The following is a 20,012-nucleotide window of genomic DNA, read 5'->3' as shown; positions in this document are numbered from 1 at the left end:
ATCTAGATAAGTTCCTTGGGGGCTCTAGATTCCAAAATGGTTTCATTTGTGGGGGGTTTCCACTGTTTTGGTACATCAGGGGTTTTCCAATCGCGACATGGTGTCCGATCTCAAATCTAGCCAAAAACGTCAAATGGCGCTGCTTCCCTTCCGAGCTCTGCTATGCGCCCAAATAGTCATTTACACCCACATATGGGGTATCAGCGTACTCAGGACAAATTGCACAATAACTTTTAGGGTCCTATTACCCTTGGAAAAATAAAAATTGGGGGTGAAAAGATCATTTTTGTGGAAAAAATATGATTTTTTAATTGTACCGCTGTACGTTATAAACTTCTGTGAAGCCCTTGTGGGTTCAAAGTTCTCACCACATATCTAGATAAGTTCCTTGGGGGGTCTAGTTTCCAAAATGGGGTCACTTGGAGGGTTTCCACTGTTTAGGTACATCAGGGGCTCTCCAAACGCGACATGGCGTCCGATCTGAATTCCAGCCAATATTGCATTGAAAAAGTCAAACGGCGCTCCTTCCCTACTGAGGTCTGCCATGCGCCGAAACAGTGGTTCCCCCCCACATATCAGGTATCAGCGTACTCAGGACAAATTGCACAATAACTTTTGCAGTCCAATTTCTCCTGTTACCCTTGGTAAAATAAAGAAAATTGAACCTGAAGTATTTTTTTTGTGAAAAAAAGTTAAATGTTCATTTTTTTTTTAATATTCAAAAAATTCCTGTGACGCACCTAAAGGGTTAATAAACTTCTTGAATGTGGTTTTAAGCATCTTAAGGGGTGCAGTTTTTAGAATGGTGTCACTTTTGGGTATTTTCTATCATATAGACCCCTCAAAGTGGCTTCAAATGTGAAGTGGTCCCTAAAAATAAAATGGTGTTGCAAAAATGAGAAATCGCTGGTCAATTTTTAACCCTTATAACTTCCTAACAAAAAAAAATTTTGGTTCCAAAATTGTGCTGATATAAAGTAAGCATGTGGGAAATGTTATGTATTAAGTTTTTTGTGTGTCGTATCGCTGTGATTTAAGGGCATAAAAATTCAAAGTTGGAAAATTGCGAAATTTTCAAAATTTTCGCCAAATTTCCGTTTTTTTCACAAATAAAAGCAAGTTATTTGAATGCAATTTTACCACTAACATGAAGTACAATATGTCACGAGAAAACAATGTCAGAATCACCGGGATCCATGGAAGCGTTCCAGAGTTATGACCTCATAAAGGTACAGTGGTCAGAATTGTAAAAATTGGCCCGGTAGTTAACGTGCAAACCACCCTTGGTAGTGAAGGGGTTAAAATGAAGCGGTGACTGCGTTCTGCTGATTCCAGCAACCCAACATACAATGTTTTGCCCAGTCCATTACTTATTAACACCGCCATGTACTCAGCAGCTGCAATCTCCTACAGAAGTGTTATCATAGTGCCAGCAAGGGATCTCTGTGATTTCCCAAATGATTGCAAAATGTGTCCTGATATAACGAAACTGAACAAATTGTACAAACGTCCTGCTCCATGTTGTGACTGTGATAACCTTTTATATGTGGTGGTGGCCTTTTTTTAAATTTGGTTCAGCTGTAAGTTTGTTCCCCTCGGCTTATAGTTTCTGAAGTGCCGGGTGATTAGAGAATACAGCTGATGGAGCCTCGTATTATCCTGATTTTTGCCTTAAGGGCACAATTATTCTGTCTAAGTGTATGATTTGCTTTTAAAATCAGAGCTGGTCCATGTAAAGCTCATTTAGACACTAGAGATGGGAAACCATAGCCTGGAGAGGTGTGTGTTTTTGTTTTGATTCCCACTGAGCAATGTGGGAGGCTATTTGGCATCCATCAGGTAGATCAGCATACTTATACCCGGGTTTGTGATCAAGAGACAAATGAAGATATACCCACCAGGCTGTATTGCAGAGAATCACGTTTATCATGGTAAAAACTCATCTTTTTATAGTCATTGCTGCAGCCTCTGCCCCCCTCCCTGAAATGAAGCGTCATTAGTGACACTCATTTCAGGGACTGGGCTAGTCCCTGCTGTGTCAGTGTGCAATGTGCACAATGACAGCGCGCACTCTGTTGACTCAGATCAGCAAAAAAGAGCCAGCAACAGAGTGCAGTGTCAGAATACCCGACTGTCAGAGACCGGTGACGTCGCTTGTGGGGGCAGCACTGATCTTTGTGCTCTGGTTATTCTGACACTCCTCGGTTGCTGATCTGAACCGGTAACAGAGCGTGCTGTCACTGTGCACATCACACAGAGCGTGATGATGATTTGTTTCAGGGAGCGGGGGTAGAGGCTGTGGCAGTGACTGCAACCTCTGTCCCCTATTGTTGCTTTGCTTGTGTATCAAACAAAGCCTCATCAGAAAGGAAGTAGCGAAAGAAAGTAGAATAGTAGTTATAGTGTAGTTAAGAAATAAGCGAATGCTTAATGCCAGTATATTGAAAAAAGTTTAGTTTATGGCATGAGGAATTTAGATTGAAAGTTACTTTGCCTCCTGACACCCCTTTACGCTTTAGCCACATGACTTAAGGTACTGTCACACTTAGCGATGTACCAGCGATCCCGACCAGCGATATGACGCGGTCATGATCGCTGGTGCATCGCTAAGTGGTCGCTAGTGAGCTGCCACACAGGCAGATCTCACTAGCGACATCGCTGGGGACGGGGATCGCTACTTACCTGTCAGACGAGGCGATCCTGACGTCCTCCTGCCCGCGTCCACGAGTCGCTCTTCGTCACAGGAGGAAGCACCGCAGGAAGCTGACGACAAGAAACAGGCCAGGACGTTCTCGCTCGATCAGCGATAATCAGCGGGGGAGCGGTCGGAGGTAAGTATCACACACAGCGATATAGCTATAACTTTACAAAAACCAGTGACATTATAGCGATATCGCTTAATGTGACAGGCCCTTTAATTTGTGAATGAAAAGCTTTAATCTGGATCTGCAATAAAAGCTAAGGTGACTCTAACAATGAGAATTAATCAGCGACTGTACAGACAATAGATTCCAGTGTTCAAATGACGTTTACTATTAAATGCCTAAAGTAGGCTCCTCATATGGCCATACAGCAAGCACTGTGTATATGTACAGATTTTTATGAATTGGAGTCTATTAGTCCAAACATTTGCCTGGTCTGGGATTTCTCTATAGATGGTGCTTGTTCTTGGCCATGGCTGTTGATCATCAGTGAGGGAGGCAGAGCATGCAGGACTGTGCACTGAGCCTCTTGGTCACATCCTGGGCCACTGAACGTGAGCACCCTAATTGGCATTTGATTAAGAAAAAAAATATCATTCCAAGCTTTATCTATTAATAAAAAAACTAAAAAAACTCCCCCACTTTACATCCATGTGTCTTCATGTACATTTGACACTGCGGATGTATAAATACGAATACTACACCTGTATAACATCTGTATTTACACATCCGCAGTCTCAAATGTACCGGTTTAATAGTGACAATGTAAGTGTATTGCACCCGATTCTTAGATGCTTCATATAGTATCCTAATTAGAGATGGGCGAACCCGAACAGTAAAGTTTGGGGTCCGTACCAAACACCTACTGATCGAGCGCTCATCCCCAAACACTGCTCCAGGAAGTCCATGTTGCTTTTGGGGTTCGGCACCCCGAACACTGGGTTTTTCTCATGCTGTCATCTGCATGACAGTGAAAGAAACACGAGAAGCTCTTATCGGCGGTAAGATTATTACCACCAGTCAAAGAACTGCAGCTCACACGCTGTCAGATGACAGTGTGAGCCCACAGTTGTGACCAGAGGTAAAAGCTTAAATGACATGGGGGTCCCCCCTCATTTTTTGACAACCAATCAAGCTAAAGCAGACAGCTGGGGGCTGGCATTTTCAGGCTGGTAAGGGGCCAGGGATATTGGGCCCTTCCAGCCTTGAAATAGCAGCCCGCAGCCGCCCCAGAAAAGGCGAATCTGTTAGATGCTCTAATCCTGGCGCTTTGCCTGGCTCATCCCACTTGCCCTGTAGCGGTGGCAAGTGGGGTTCATATTTGTGGGTTTGATGTCACCTGACAATACAAAAGTGACATCAAGCTCATGGGATAGTAATGGAGAAGGTGTGTATAAGATGCCTCTCCTTTACAAATCCTATAGTCATATTGAAAATAAGCACACATCCAGAATAAAGACCTTTATTTAAAAAATAACAAACCTCGTTATACTCACCTTATGCCCATTCCATTGAAGCCCTTGTCTCTGTGGGGAAAAAAAAAAAACAACCATAAACCTCACCTGTCTGAAGTTCTGTCCGAGGGCGTAATCACTGCCTGTGATAAATGATCTTCAGACGTCCAGTCTGAAAACCACAGGAGAATGATCTGCTGCGAGCGCATCCTTAGTAACTACCGGTCCGGTGACATCATCGAGGGTACCGCAGGTCAATGAGGCTGTGTTCCCAGCTGGGCCAATGAACTGCATTGACCTCAGTGAGATCACCGTGAGAAAATGCACATGACAGCTTGGCAAATAATGGATGTTCGGGCCCCCATTCATGTGAATAGGGTTCAGGTACTGTTCTGGTACCTGAACAGACCTTTTTTTTTTCAACTGGTCGACTGGACCCGAACATCCAGGGTTCACCCTTCACTAATCCTAATTATCTCTCTCCTTCTTTTTTTTTTTTTTTTTTTTTTTAACGCCACTTTTACCATACTTTAGTTTTCCTTATCCCTTTATCTGTAAGTACAATAAAGATAAACCTTTTGTAGAAAGAGAGCGCCCCTGGAGTTTCTAGTAAATTTGGCTTTAGACATGTGATATTTATTAGCCAGTTCTCAATATCGGCAACGTTAATATCCCTTTGACTACCTGACTTGTTCTCTGATCTAAAAAGAATGAACAGAGAAGTAATTGAAGCCCCCTGAGAAGCTGTCATATCTATTTTGGTGAGTTTATATAATATATTTTTATGAAATTTCAATCCCAGAGTAACTTTTCCTACAACATTGTGCAATTGCTCTGTTATTCCTCATGGAAGTTTATGAACATATTAACAACTAGGTGTTACCTTTTGGGGGGTGTGTCTTTACGAAGTCTGATGCTGTCCAATCAGTACTAACAGAATCAGACTGTAGGGACACGCCTCTGACAAGTGGTAACTCCTAGTTGTCTATTTTTATAAACATTCAGGTTGAATAATAGAGGAAACTGGCACAGAGTGATGGGAGCAGATGCTCCAGGATTATTCGTAGGGACTATAGTCAGCAAGTCCTTTTAATGGATTATCAATGAACCAACTGAAATGTCTCTGCATCAGGTGTTGGCTCTGGCTCTTGGCTGTGGAGCGCCGTCGGCTCTTGTCTGTGGAGCGCGTTTCAGAAATGGTGTAATACAGAGGGCGCTTGTTCTAATGAATGGATAATAGTTTTCCATATTGTCATTCCATGCATAATTATAGGGTGTCGGTGGTCTGCTGCTTATGCTGCCATGTGACGTTGACACAGTTTCTTCCTGTCATCCGGATGCTCAGTCATGATCTTACTAAGCATTTCATCATAACAACTACACCAGTGACTTACAGATAAATTATATGCATCTGTCTGAACTTTAGTAAACCCCAGAAATGTGGAGAAATGCTGATTTGTGATGAGCGGGCTGTAGGAAGGAGCAGGAGGTTGGAATTTGTATTCATAGAGCTGACATCTCTGTTCTGGCTCCTCCAGAGTTATTACACTCCTGCCTCTAGTTAGGAGGCATGCCTGACCACCATGTCATTCTGTTACTCTCTCTTTTATCTGTGGGACTTCTGGACACAGTTCAGTGCTTTTAATTGGTTTTATGTTAATTCCTTCACCAAATTCTTTTAAGACCACATTCAGTATTTGAATTTTTTTACCTCAGTATTTGTTCAACTCCTGGTTTTTGGCTTGCAGTCAGAGGAAAAGTATAATAGAAACCCGTCACCACTTCTGTATTTTTCACCCACTCCTGGTTTTGTCTTACAAATACTGAGGTAAAAAACTGATCAAATACTCATTATGTGAACGTGGCCTAATGCTTATTATATACATACCTTGCCTGGAGAATAATTGGCGCATTTTTGAGAAATGTATTCTTAAAGTTTTATTCTCAAGTAAAGCTGAGCAGGCAGTTCACTCCTCGGCTATGCTCTAATTTGCCACCAATGTTTCCGTTTAAAGCTTTGTCCACTGGTAGGACAGCCCCTTCTTGATCAAAATGTTTGGCCTCCATAAAATAAGGCTTATCACCTGCCCGTGCCGGCGCCATTCCCACAATCTTGGCACCAGCTCTTTTGTGGCTGTTGAGACACAACAGCTGGTGGCTGGTGTTTATAGTCTGGGACGGTGGTAATAAACATGGATCTTTTCAGGCTATAAATATCAGCTGCTCCCAGGTGTCTACTTAGCCTTTAATGGTTATTAATAAGGGATGATGTTGGGTCCCCCCTAATAACTAGTAAAGGCTTAGACACCCTGGGAGCTGATATTAAGTCTGGGAATATCCATGTTTATTACCCCCTTCCCAGACTATAAACATCAGCCCCAGCTGCTGAGTTTCCCTAAGCTGGTTAAGAAAAATAAGGGTGACCATATGCCATTTTTTTTTTTTTCCCGTTAATGTATTTAGCTCATAATTAAATGGTAAGCTACACACGCACCGCACAGGTTACATATGTCGATGACCTCTATCAGTCTGTTGGTATAAAAGATTGTTTTATTAGAAAATTAGCTTGAAATGATTACTGTATGTAAAAGCTGTTGCTAAAAACGCACTGCATACGCATGTCTTACGGATGCTACTTGAGAAAAGTTGCGTTCCACTCGCATAGCACATCCGTCCTACTTTTCAGGAACAACATCTGACTGACTTTCTAAACGCACATGAGTATGACCTCTTTAGATGAATCGAGACACCTTTTCCACTTCCTATCCTCAGGGTCACAGGGGCCTAAGGGATAATGTTTCTCCTTATGGTGAGTGACATGTCTGACCTTCTGAGATTTTGATATGGCTTTTGTTCCAAGTCATATGGGTCGATATTGACTTTTAGGATTGCTACTTCCAATAGGTCGCACTAGCGATCAAGTCCTCTTCCTTTCTGAAAGACAATTTGCCTAGAGGTCAAACACTCACGGATCACAAAGAATTTGCATATCTTAATCCATCACTTGACAATAAATCCCTTAACAATAAAAAAAAAACCAAAAAAAAAAACCTTTAAGCCTATTCATGTTAAAAAAAAAAAAAAAAAAAAAGTTTCCACCAATTTATAATGTTTGTACAGTTGGTGCCCAATTCTTTGAGGTGTTTCCTTCAGAATTCTGGTGTAAAATACCTTGCAGCTTGAAGTTGCACAAAAATTTTTTGCAACATTTGGCACTAGTTTTAATTTGGTCCTAAGCTCCAAACTATTTAAATACTAAAGAGCTTTTGTCTGGTCACAAGATATTGATGTCTAAAACCTGCACCTCCATTGATCAGCTGCTATTCAAGTAAGTGGGAGTTCTGCTGTACCCAGCAGTGGCTGCTACACGTTGAATGAATGGCATTATGCAGTGCGGCTCTGTTTGATGAAGGTCCCTGTGGCCATGGATCACATCTTACCTTATTTTTTATGTTCTCCATTACTTCCTTTTTCAGACTTAAACCCCCATTTTCTTGTACACGGAGTTCTACAGTGTGTTTCCTTTAATTCCACACAAGTTTATTTTCTATCTTGAGGATGCACTTTTACAGTAAATGAACCACTTAGTAACTTCCGAAGTCACAGTTCGGGCTTCTTGCTGACATGGCACAATTTGCACAAAATACAGAGCGTTAGTTCCTCTTTTTCCCCACTGGATGTGTGGTTACAGCCTCTATCCGTACAGTAGAGCCGAGGCACCGAGAGTGGAATATTTGGGGTTGTACCAGATTCAGTAAGTTTTTATGCTACCTCCCATCCTCTGCACTTTCCATGCAGGCACCCGGACAATGTTTTTCTTGTGATGAGAGCAAATCCGTGACCTTCCATAAAAAAAACTGCAAATGTCACGGTTTGTCTCATTTACCAGAAGCTTCATGATTTAACCTTGAGATGAAATCTGTACGTTTTGTGCCAGTGACGAGGCCGTTCTTGGCTGACTATGAATACAAGCCTGGGTGACACTAGAGGGACATGGGATATACTACCGTATGTATGGTAGAATGTTATTCTGTTAGAGACACAATTGTCAAGATTTCCATGCTGAATTGGGAGGGATACACAGCACAGCATCCTGCACGTCCATGGCAAGTCACAAGTACTTGGACTTTAGACATGATTAAAGGGTTTGTCCCAGGGCTGTGGAGTCGGTAAGCCAAACCTGCGACTCCGACTCCTCAGTTACCCTTCCTCCGACTCCAACATATATTGCTTATATTTAAGAGAAAAATGTATTGTAGTACAATGTGAACATCAGACATGTAATCATTTTTATGACACAATAATCAAGACATTTAGATAGAACATAATATCTATTTATTGGAATACAACTTTAGAACACAAACTAATAAATTGTAAATTTGTAATACACTATAATATCGATTTACATATATATGTATAACACTATAATAAACTATGTAAGTGGCAAAAAACAGTTTTCAACAAAAACATACTAAATAACATTTGTGCAGTCTATGAATTTGTTCTAAGAAATAGTATCGCCTCCATCAGATCCTCCTTCATAGATGACCTCAAATCTGACCTAATAATTTTAAGGCCAGAGAGCAACCTCTCTACACTAACTTGGGTTGGAGGCAAAGCCATAACCACATGGACAACATCTCTAACAATTTCCAAGTATAAAGGAATTGCCTCATGCACAGTCAGTTTTGATGAACGGTTGAATTTTTCATTTTCTTTGAGAGCAAGTGAAACATTTTGCTGAAATATGGTCAATCTGCTTGATATAGGAGACAGAGTGAAATCTTTTTTCCTTGCAGCAACGCTTTGCCTGCTCCATATCATCCAAATACTTGTCAAAGTCAAACTCATCTGATGAGGATGTAGATATGGCAGCAGTAGAACTGTCAGAACCCAAGTCCTCTTGCGCCTGGCAGTCCTCCTGTAGGCCACTCATCCTAACTGCAACCTCAGTCAGAGCTTCTTTAACTTTAGTAAGCTGTTGATCATCAAGCAATATACGATGACTTGGCTCCACATAAACAGCTGCCAGAAAATTTTTATTTTCCAGTAGCTGTGTCTCTCTCTGTTTCATTGAAACAGAAATGCCATCTGCGATTAAATCTCCTCTTTGGGACAGGCAAAATGGCAAGTTCTTCCACTCCCTTATGAAAATGCCAGGAGTTTAAATCCTCAGCTTGTAATTTTTTTAGTCACAGTAAATAGGTGATTAAGCAATTCCTTCAATTCAGCCACCTGTGTCCATTGACCTTCATTTAGGGTTACCTGAGGGTTCGCCATATCGATAAGAAACGGTTTTAGCCAGGATCAAAACTGGGGGGGCAGAACCTCATACTGCACACCTCAGCTGCTGCAGAACCTTATACTGCACACCCTTACACTTGAAAATAAAGCCTGCACCTTAAGATGTGGTGAATGCAGGCTATTTATTCCAACTATCAATTGATGTTGAAGTGTTACTGAAGACGAGCAATGCCTGTCCTGGGCGTCCTTTTGGGCAGCTATGAGGTGTACCTGACTGGTGCTAAAAAAAAAAAAGAATCATAGAATCGTAGAGTTGGAAGGGACCTCCTGGGCCATCTGGTCCAACCCCCTGCTCAAAGCAGGATTCGCTAAATCATCCCAGTCAGATGTCTGTCCAGCCTCTGTTTGAAGACTTCCATTGAAGGAGAACTCACCACTTCTCGTGGCAGCCTGTTCCACTCATTGATCACTCTAACTGTCAAAAAGTTTTTTCTAATATCTAATCTGTGTCTCCTCCCATTCAGTTTCATCCCATTGCTTCTAGTCTTTCCTTGTGCAAATGAGAATAAAGTTGATCCTTCTACAATGTGACAGCCCTTTAGATATTTGTAGACAGCTATTAAGTCTCCTCTCAGTCTTCTCTTTTGCAAACTAAACATTCCCAAATCCTGCAACCTTTCCTCATAAGACAGGGTTTGCAGACCGGTCACCATTCTGGTCGCTCTTTTCTGAACTTGCTCCAGTTTGTTGATGTCTTTTTTAAAATGTGGTGCCCAAAACTGGACACAATATTCCAGATGAGGTCTGACCAAAGAGGAGTAGAGGGAAATAATGACTTCACGTGATCTAGACTGTATGCTTCTGTTAATACATCCTAGAATTGCATTTGCCTTTTTTGCTGCTGCATCACACTGTTGACTCATATTCAGTCTGTGATCTATTAGTATACCCAAGTCTTTTGGGTATACACTAAAAAGGAGTGTTAGTCTGTGTACTACCCGGCTTTCATTCTTTTTTGGTACAGATAAGATATGGATAGATAGAGCAGCTTTCTAATCTGCTTTTGCTATTGAAAACATTATCTATGAGCTCAAAAACCTTTCAGGTGATGCAGTTTTTTAAAAAGCTGATCTGCTTTTGCAGCTGAAAAACGTATCCTCAAAAAACGCAGCAAAAACGCTGTGTGTGAATGTAGCCTTAGATCAGGAATAGAACAGCCATTTATAGGACATTTCATAACTTTCCCAAATTCCTATGAAAAAATATTCAGCACATCCTGCATTGAACTACTGTACCCAATTTATTATATATTGTCGGAGTCGGACCATTTTATTCCGACTCCACCAAAATGAGCTCCGACTCCACAGCCCTGGTTTGTCCAGTACTTCATTGTTGATGGCCTATCCTTAGAATAGGTTATTAATAACAGATCGGTAGGGGTGTGACAGCCGGTACCCATGCTGATCAGCTGTTAACGGTGGCTGCTGAATATTCTGTTGCGGAACATCAAATCTTCGTCAACTACCTAGTGGCCACACCAGGGTACTGCAGGTCCGTCCCTAGTAATTTTTCAAAGTCTCAAAGCAAAACCAAAAACTTTGCACTTGGCATTACAGAGGAAGACTAGCATCAACAAGAAACGGGAAGCTTCTTAAAGTAGTAGGTTTTTTTTTTTTTTTTTTTTTTCCCCTTTGGCCAGTTGGGCACTCTGTCCAATAAAAGTGACTACACAACAATGATGACATCCCAGGCTGGCTATTAAAAAAAACACAAAAACCCATAGATTCCGTCAGAGAAGATGCAGTTACCACTGCTCCTGTGAAGTGGCCACAGGTAGCTGTCAGGGCTGATGGACCGGTCGTATAGTAAAGTGACCTGGAAAAGGGAAATTGTGTGTGGGAAGGACGAAGGACGCACCCAAACAGAGGAGAATCATCTAATTGTGGAAGGTACTTTTTAGAAAAAAAAATATAGTTAGAAATGGTAATTATCTTTTCCCATGGTGGTATATGAAATTATTAGTTGAAGAGCCCGGCGTTGCCTGGGCATAGTAACCAACTGTGGTTAGTTATAACAAATTATAATGATTATATTGCACATAAAAACCGTGCATCTAATCCTATCCTGTGTGATACCGACTGCTGAGCCGTGCATCTAATCCTATCCTGTGTGATACTGACTGCTGAGCTGTGCATCTAATCCTATCCTGTGTGATACTGACTGCTGAGCCGTGTATCTAATACTATCCTGTGTGATACTGACTGCTGAGCCGTGTATCTAATACTATTCTGTGTGATACTGACTGCTGAGCTGTGTATCTAATCCTATCCTGTGTGATACTGACTGCTGAGCTGTGTATCTAATCCTATCCTTTGTGATACTGGGCTCCCCCTGCAGTCTGTGTCAGAGGGTGGTCTGTGTTGGCACGGTAAGAAATTGTGTTATTTCCAGCTTTACAGAAGGACGATAACACCATAGAAATGATAAGAATAATAGGCCTCAGTTACCACAATTGTCTACAAAGAAAACTGTTGCTGATAGCAACCAACAGCTCATTTTTCATCTTTTAAACAGCTCTGGGACAGCGTGGCGAGTGAGTTTCGACTTTTGTGTTTCGACTTTTATGTGGCGAGGTTGGTGTATGTGTGGTGAAATGTGTGCTGAGGGTGGTATATGTGTTGAAGCACGTGGTAGTGTGTGGCGCATTTTGTGTGTGTGTTCATATCCCCGTGTGTGGTGAGTATCCCATGTCAGGGCCCCACCTTAGCAACTGTACGGTATATACTCTTTGGCGCCATCGCTCTCATTCTTTCAGTCCCCCTTGTTCACATCTGGCAGCTGTCAATTTGCCTCCAACACCTTAACTTTCACTTTTTCCCCATTTATGTAGATAGGGGCAAAATTGTTTGGTGAATTGGAACTTGCGGGGTTAAAATTTCGCCTCACAACATAGCCTATGACGCTCTTGGGGTCCAGACGTGTGACTGTAGCTGCGACGGTGCGGATGCCAATCCCGGACATACATACATATTGAGCTTTACATAAAATATATATATACATTTATTTTTTCTTTTATGAACATGTATATTCTGACAATAACTCAAGCTCGTATAACCTGAACTTTTGACTCCTCTCTCCATCCGCTGGGCCATGTCCTCCCTTCTTTTTGCTGTGATCTAGCCGCATGCCTGTTTACTCCGCCTGTTGCGGTGCTCTTTGCCTATGTTCAGAGCACAGTGACCTGACTTGTGCCTTCTTACTGACAGGTTTTATGGACTTGGAGCATGTGATCAACAGAAAAATGGAACTGAAGAGGAAAGCAGAGGTAAACCTTAGTCCCATGGCCGCACCCCTGTGTAGTCACTGACCCAAGAGCAGCGGATAATGTTTTGTAATGGAAGCAGGGGTGTGATAAAGTGGCTCTCATTCGTCTTGATTTTGATCTCGAAAACAAGTCAGACGTTCTTGTTGGGATCCATGATCAGGACCACCTCATGTTGACCGTGGCGGGTCTGAATACTCCATATTGGTAACATCTGTAGGTCCTTACAGCACTCCCCTGTAGTAATCCTCAGGGGACCCAACTCTTGCTGTTATTGATGTCAACAGCTGAAACCGAACAACCAAAGCTGCATTTACATTAATCAAAGATATGCTGCGCACAATCGCAGGACTTTGTTAAAATTCCCTAGTTTCCTTTCCCAGTAAGTGACACTTTTGAACTTATTCAAATCTTTACTCAACTGACAGCAAAAAAAAAAATATATATGTATTACAAAAGTTTCTTTTGGTATTATCAGGGAAATCTGCTTCTTCCTCCCTGACTACTATTTCACTTTCATTAGTAAAATCTTTGCTGATTGATGCCAAGTTTTCACATTACTGAGATGAAAGATGGCAGTTAAAGGGAACTTTTCAGCAGGTTTTTGCTATTTGGTCTAGCAGCAGCGTATTGTGAGGGCAGAGAGCCTAATACGTGATGCAGCCCTGTAATCAGACTGTGTGCTGTAATTTCAATACAATCAGTGTTTATCAGCAAGAGATTATCGGTGCAGGACTACATGTCTCGTGCAGGCCAGTCAGGCTGATCTGTGTAACCCCGCCCCCACCGCTGATTAGCAGCTTACTGACCATGTTCAGTGTTCACTGGACGCTGCCAGTTGGGTGTGGGCAGACTCTGCTAGATCTGTAGTAGAGAAAAGTGATTACATCAAAATGATCGTATTCAGACCAGACCAGCAAGTGCTACATTGCTGTAATTGGGGTCTATGTCCCTACATCATGGTGCTGTCAGATTCCCTTTTAACAGTTCTCCTTATGTTACTGTTTACGCACAACACGCAGAGGAGATGTGTACTGACCCCTTCACTGCCATCCTCCAAATGAGTACGTGCTGATATCAGTGTACCTAAAGGCAATTGGACTGGGGTTAAGCAGGGCTTTGGAAGCCACTGGCATTCATCTCTTTATGGGAACGTAGACTAGTCCCCCTAAGGGTATGTGCACACGCTGCGGATTCTGCTGCGGACCCTGCCTCTGCGGATCTGCAGCAGTTCTGCACACAGTGTACAGTATGTTATCCTATGGGATTTACAATCCACTGTGCACATGCTGCGGTTTTTTTCACTGCGGAAAAGCTGCGGTTTTGAATCCACAGAAAGAATTGACTTCTGCGGATTCCGCTGCGGTTTGCCACCTATTCCATTGTCCAGGTGTCAAACCGCAGGGGAAAACTGCATGCCAATCCGCAGGTCACTTTACCTGCAGTTTTACCTGCGGATCCGCACAGAAAAATCCGCTGGTGAATCCACAGCGTGTGCACATAGCCTTATAGTAATACATTTTGTTACTTGTTCAGATAATGGTTAAAGTCATGTTTGTAGTAATTATCCACCACTTTTTTTGAATCCATCACATTCTGGTCCGTTCATTTTTACTTCCAGATCTTAAAGAGTGAATTGATGAAGGAAGTGGACATTCACTTTAATGAGTTTGTGAACAACTTTATAGAAGAATCCACCGCTCTAGAAGCCTCTCCTGCTTCCGGCAACTGTTACCCTGCAAATGCTGAGAAAGACGGCCACAAAGTGAGGTAACGTTTCCCATGGCTACCAATATTTTGGGATTGAATAGGCCAATTTTTCCTATTTTAGAGATTGTGCCCATCTCATCAACCTGTACCTGATTCTTTTGCAACTGTATCCACAGGGGCAAAAAAATTGGCAGCAATTCTTGCACTAGTGCAGTGACTTCACCGGAGTTCAATTCTTTCTTTACAAATGGCAGTGAAAATCTCAGTGAAATTTCATAAATTGACTTTCTGCAGATGTCAAATTGTCCGGATCCGTTATTGTCCACTTCTGATTCTCTCTGCAGTGCACGCATGATATTAAAGTCTCATCCATGATGCTGCTATTGTAAAATGTGTATTTTCCCACCCCGAATATCCAGACAGAAAATCTACAACTATTGGTCCAGTGCCAATTCTCAGTACCGCATTCCCCATGGGTTTCCTGGTATCGGCATCTGGAAGGGTGTTTCATGTGATTGGTGCAGCCATACATATGCCACTGACTGACTGCAGCCTTCACAAGCTCTTTTTTTTTTTTTTTTTTTTCTGAAAAAATGTGATTTACTTCAGCTGATCAAGTGGCTGCTGATTGACTGCAGCGCCCATTGGGTATTGATGCAGAGGAGAGCTGCTGGGTTTGTATTTCTTACCCTGGGCAAATCTAAGTTTACTTTTTTGCAGACACTTAAAGTAGGGGCCAAAACTCTTAAAGTTCCAGCACAGCGATCCGATGAGTGGACACCTTACTCCTACTGTATTATTGGCACTCGGCCAAGCTGCCAGCCGTGCATTTGTCAGCCCAGCTTGTTGACTGTTTCCAATAACATCCAATAGAGTTGTTTGTCACTGCTGTTCTGGACTGTAATGCAGGGAGTAACTCTTGAGATTTTCATACTCTTTCAACTATATATAACCTTGAAAGTGACGTTCAGTGATGAAATAAAAAAAAATGTTGAGCTTGAAAAGACTTGTCCATTACAAAAGCAAACTCTTCATGCTGAAAACGACTTATTGTGAAATGAAATTAATAATTACGTAAGTAAAGATCTAATTTTATTTCGAGGTTGTGCATTGTTGAATTGGTGGAGCGCCTGGTGGTCCTATGTGGCTGATTTACTGTCCCCTCATCGGTGATCATCATCAACGGCTCTTTCATCCCCTCTCCCTCAGGGTAGCGGTCATATACCGGCCCCCAGGCTCACCCACCCACTTCCTTGACCACTTTTCAGCCTGGCTGCCTCACTTCATGTCCTCAGAACTACCAACCCTCATCCTGGGAGACTTCAACATCCCCATTAACAGCCCTACTTCCACATCTGCATCCAAGCTTCTATCAACCACCTCTCTAGGCCTCTCACAGCTTTCAATCTCTGAGACACATAAGGACGGTAACACCCTTGATCTGGTCTTCTGCCAGCTCTGTTCAATCTCCCACCTAAATAACTCACTGCTTCCACTCTCTGACCACAACATTCTCTCCTTCATGCTCACAAATCCTCGCCCACCCCAGCTCACTCCTACCTACCACACAGTCAGAAATCTACAAGCTATTAAACCTCAGACACTTTCAGATTCCCTACACTCATCACTGTCCCCAATCTCCTCTCTTTCCTGTCCTAATCTGGCTGTTCATCACTACAATGACGCTCTTAGAAGCACCCTTGACCAAGTAGCTCCCCTCACTCTCAGAACCTCCAAACACCGAGTAAAACAGCCCTGGCTCACATCGCAAACTCAACAACTCCAGTGATGCTCCAGGAGTGCTGAACGCCTATGGAGAAAAACCCGCACACCAGAAGACTTCATCCACTTCAAATTTATGTTAAGAACCTATAACGCTGCCCTTCACCTCGCCAAACAGACCTACTTCACCACCCTGATCTCCTCACTAGCCAACAACCCCAAGAAACTTTTTGACACTTTTTACTCCCTCCTCAGGCCAAAAGCACAAGCCCCTATCACAGACATTTGTGCTGCTGACCTGGCCTCCCACTTTATAGAAAAAATAGATAATATCCGTCAAGAAATCTGCTCCCAACCACCAAGTGCTGTGACTCCCATCCCTTCCTGCATCTCCCCTGGCTCACTTTCCACATTTGATCCCATCACAGAAGAAGTCTCCAGACTCCTCTCTTCTTCTCGTCCGACTACATGCACTACCTACCCCATGCCCTCACATTTCCTCCAGTCTCTCTCTCTCCAGTCGTCACAACCCACCTAACTACAATCTTTAATATCTCCCTCTCCTCGGGCATTTTCCCATCCTCCTTCAAACACGCCATTGTTACTCCATTACTAAAGAAACCCGCTCTCGACCCATCCTACACAAACGACTACAGACCAGTCTCCAATCTCCCCTTCATCTCTAAACTTTTGGAACGCCTAGTTTACTCCCGCCTTACCCGTTACCTCTCCATTCACACCCTTCTAGACCCTTCACAGTCCGGCTTCCGCCCCCTACATTCGACTGAAACTGCACTCATCAAAGTGACCAATGACCTTCTGACAGCAAAATGTAACGGGACCACTCTCTGCTCATTCTTCTTGACCTGTCTGCAGCTTTCGATACTGTTGACCACCATCTCCTACTCTCTAGGCTCCAGTCCCTAGGCATTAAGGACACTGCACTCTCCTGGTTCTCTTCCTATCTCTCTGACCGCTCCTTCAGTGTTTTGTTCTCTGGCTCCACGTCATCTCCTCTTCCTCTTGCTGTCGGGGTACCTCAGGGCTCAGTCCTTGGCCCCTTCTTTTCTCTCTCTACACGACCCCAATTGGACAGACCATCAGCAGATTTGGCTTTCAGTACCATCTTTATGCTGATGACACACAACTATACACGTCTTCCCCCGACCTTACCCCTGCTGTACTACAGAACGCCAGTGACTGTCTGTCCGCACTAGTCTCCAATATCATGTCCACGCTCTATCTGAAACTCAACCTCTCTAAAACTGAACTTCTTCTGCTCCCGCCGTCTACTAACCTCCCTAAATCTGATATTTCCCTCTCCGTGGGTGGTACCACAATAACACCCCGGCAGCAGGCGCGCTGTCTGGGTGTTATGTTTGACACCAATCTCTCCTTCACATCCCATATACAATCTCTTGCCTCTCTTGCCGCTTACACCTAAAGAACATCTCTAGAATCCGCCCTTTTCTCACTATGGAAACAACAAAAACCCTCACTGTTGCATTGATCCACTCCCGCCTGGATTACTGCAACGCTCTATTAATTGGCCTCCCCGTCACTCGACTATCCCCTCTCCAGTCCATACTTAATGCAGCGGCCAGGATCGTCCATCTGGGTAATCGGTACTCGGACGCGTCCGCTCTTCGCCAGTCCTTAAATTGGCTGCCCATTCATTATAGGATCCAATTCAAAGTACTTGTTCTCACCCACAAAGCTCTCCACAGTACGGCACCTCCTTGCATCTCTTCCCTCATTTCTGTCTATCGGCCTAGCCGATCGCTGCGCTCTGCAAACGACTATCAACTAACCTCTGCACTAATCCGTACCTCCCACTCCCGACTCCAAGACATCTCCCGTGCTGCTCCTATCCTCTGGAATGCTCTACCCCAAGAAATCAGGACTATCCACAATTTGCATAGTTTTAGGCGCTCCCTCAAAACACTTGTTCAGAGCGGCCTATCACGTTCGCTAATCAAAGTCATTCTCTGTGTACGTGTGCATGTGTAGCCCATTCACTATCTCCACCCATCCTTCACTCCCTCAAGATGGCTGGACCTTCATTGTAAATACACAATTGTAAATACACACCTATACTTTGTATCTCCCTCACCTCACTGTAGATTGTACGCTCTCACAAGCAGGGTCGTCTTATTTCGGCTTATTTTGCTTTAATTATTGTAATGTTAACGTTGTTACTTATGACTTGTGTTTTGAAACTGTTAAACTGTAAAGCGCTGCGGAATATGTTGGCGCTATATAAATAAAGATTATTATTATCAATGTCTCATTCTTCACTTTTTTACTTGCAGGACATTGAGAACACCCCCAGACCACGGGAAGGTATTTGTATCAAGGCGTTCTTTACTAGAGTAAGTGAAGACACTTTTTGGTTTACTTCTTGTTAAAGAGGTATCCAATTTTTACCAAATTCTTTTTAAAAGCAAATCAGTGGCTGTAGCGGGCATGTGCTGTAATTCTGCCATTAACACTTGGCCATGGAACCAAGATGACTATAGGACGGCTCCTGTGGTCAAACGCCGGCCACCTTGTTTGTAGGAGTCCTTCTGCTCCATTAGGCTGGTGTTTTTTTGTGTCGGCATGTGACCAGCGCGGTGCGTGGAGGAGGCTGGTTAATGTCAAGAACTAAGCCTTCCTCCTTTACCACATCTGCTTCAGATAGGCGGGGGGACTGGCTTAGCTCCTAAAATAAGCCGAATAGCAAGCCCCTGTCACACCAGTAACAACATGGGACCATTTCCTAACCGGAGGAGGAGCTGCCAGGACCAGCGCTGATTATCTTCAGATTGAACACAGAGGATATAGTGTGCATCACGAATCGTATATGCAGAGTATAAGCTAGGGGTGCAAAAAAAAACAAACCTCAATTGAGTTTGTAGAAAGAAGCTGCACAGAATGATGGTGCTTGGGTGTGCAGCTTCCTTCTACAAGCTTAATACCTTCAGATTGGGCACAAGTTTGCTAGTGAGTTGTATGGCCATCGGCCTCTCTTCTTAGTGTGATTTTTTTTTTTTTAGTCCGCCGTCTGCACCATGGGCGCTTGTTGCCCTTAGTGTTGGCATAATTGTAATATGGCGTCTACAAGCTATCCTACTTTTCTCCCCATTTGACAACATTTGAGCTTATAAATGGCAGAAAACCTAATTTTCTGGCATCTGTATGTCCTGGTAACACAAGGTAAAGACCGTCTTGTTTTATTACAGTGAACTCTTTGAGGTCAATCACTTCCGCACCATCTACCACATGTTTATCGCCCTCCTCATCCTGTTCATCCTCAGTACGGTCGTTGTGGATTGCATCGACAAGAACAGGTGAGTTGGGTATTTGCCGCAATCTGTGTGTGGTCCCCCCTGCTGATTTATTTCTACTCCACTGTCAGATTGCGACTTATCAGCTAAGGTGTAATGGGCACCCATGCTCTCTATACACGGCAATGATGTGTTGCTCTTCCCTCATCTATACACCCTCCTGGTTCTGTACTTTTGGAATTATTATAGAAAACAAATAGAAATGTAAAAAGGCCAGGTTATGAAACAGTCGGCCTTGTCATTTAATAGATGGATATTCTTTGACTCCAGACTGCATAATAATTATTTGCACTACTTTTCTTATGTTTCTCTTAATTACTTTATTCCTTAAGGCTAAATTTTCCTAGTGCAATTTAATTCTACTCTAACGGTTCAAAAATTTGTATTTTCCAAAATGCGAATATATTATATATACATTGTTTTGTAATTCATCCATGCGACTTCAGCAAAATAGTAGCCAAACAAGCCCTGATGCTTTACTGCTCATCTCTCCGGCTGCTGTCTACTGCCCCGCGTTCAGTTTTTGGAA

General features: G+C 43.0%; 1 protein-coding gene across 1 annotated transcript in view; it reads left to right on the top strand.

The window, feature by feature from the left end:
• Positions 1 to 20,012, top strand: part of SOAT1 (sterol O-acyltransferase 1) — a 44,957-nt gene that overhangs the window by 15,806 nt on the left and 9,139 nt on the right. Inside the window, exons 3-6 of the mRNA XM_073571382.1 lie at positions 12,667 to 12,725; positions 14,344 to 14,492; positions 18,467 to 18,526; positions 19,379 to 19,486. Of these exons, the coding sequence (XP_073427483.1) occupies positions 12,667 to 12,725; positions 14,344 to 14,492; positions 18,467 to 18,526; positions 19,379 to 19,486 (376 nt within the window). The remainder of the gene's footprint in view (positions 1 to 12,666; positions 12,726 to 14,343; positions 14,493 to 18,466; positions 18,527 to 19,378; positions 19,487 to 20,012) is intronic.

Source organism: Dendrobates tinctorius, unplaced genomic scaffold (assembly GCF_039654945.1).
Source record: "Dendrobates tinctorius isolate UK_male_01 unplaced genomic scaffold, ASM3965494v1 ptg000029l, whole genome shotgun sequence".
Taxonomy (NCBI): Eukaryota; Metazoa; Chordata; class Amphibia; order Anura; family Dendrobatidae; genus Dendrobates; species Dendrobates tinctorius.
Note: the sequence above shows the minus strand (reverse complement) of the source record. Positions and strands in the feature narration are given on the sequence as shown.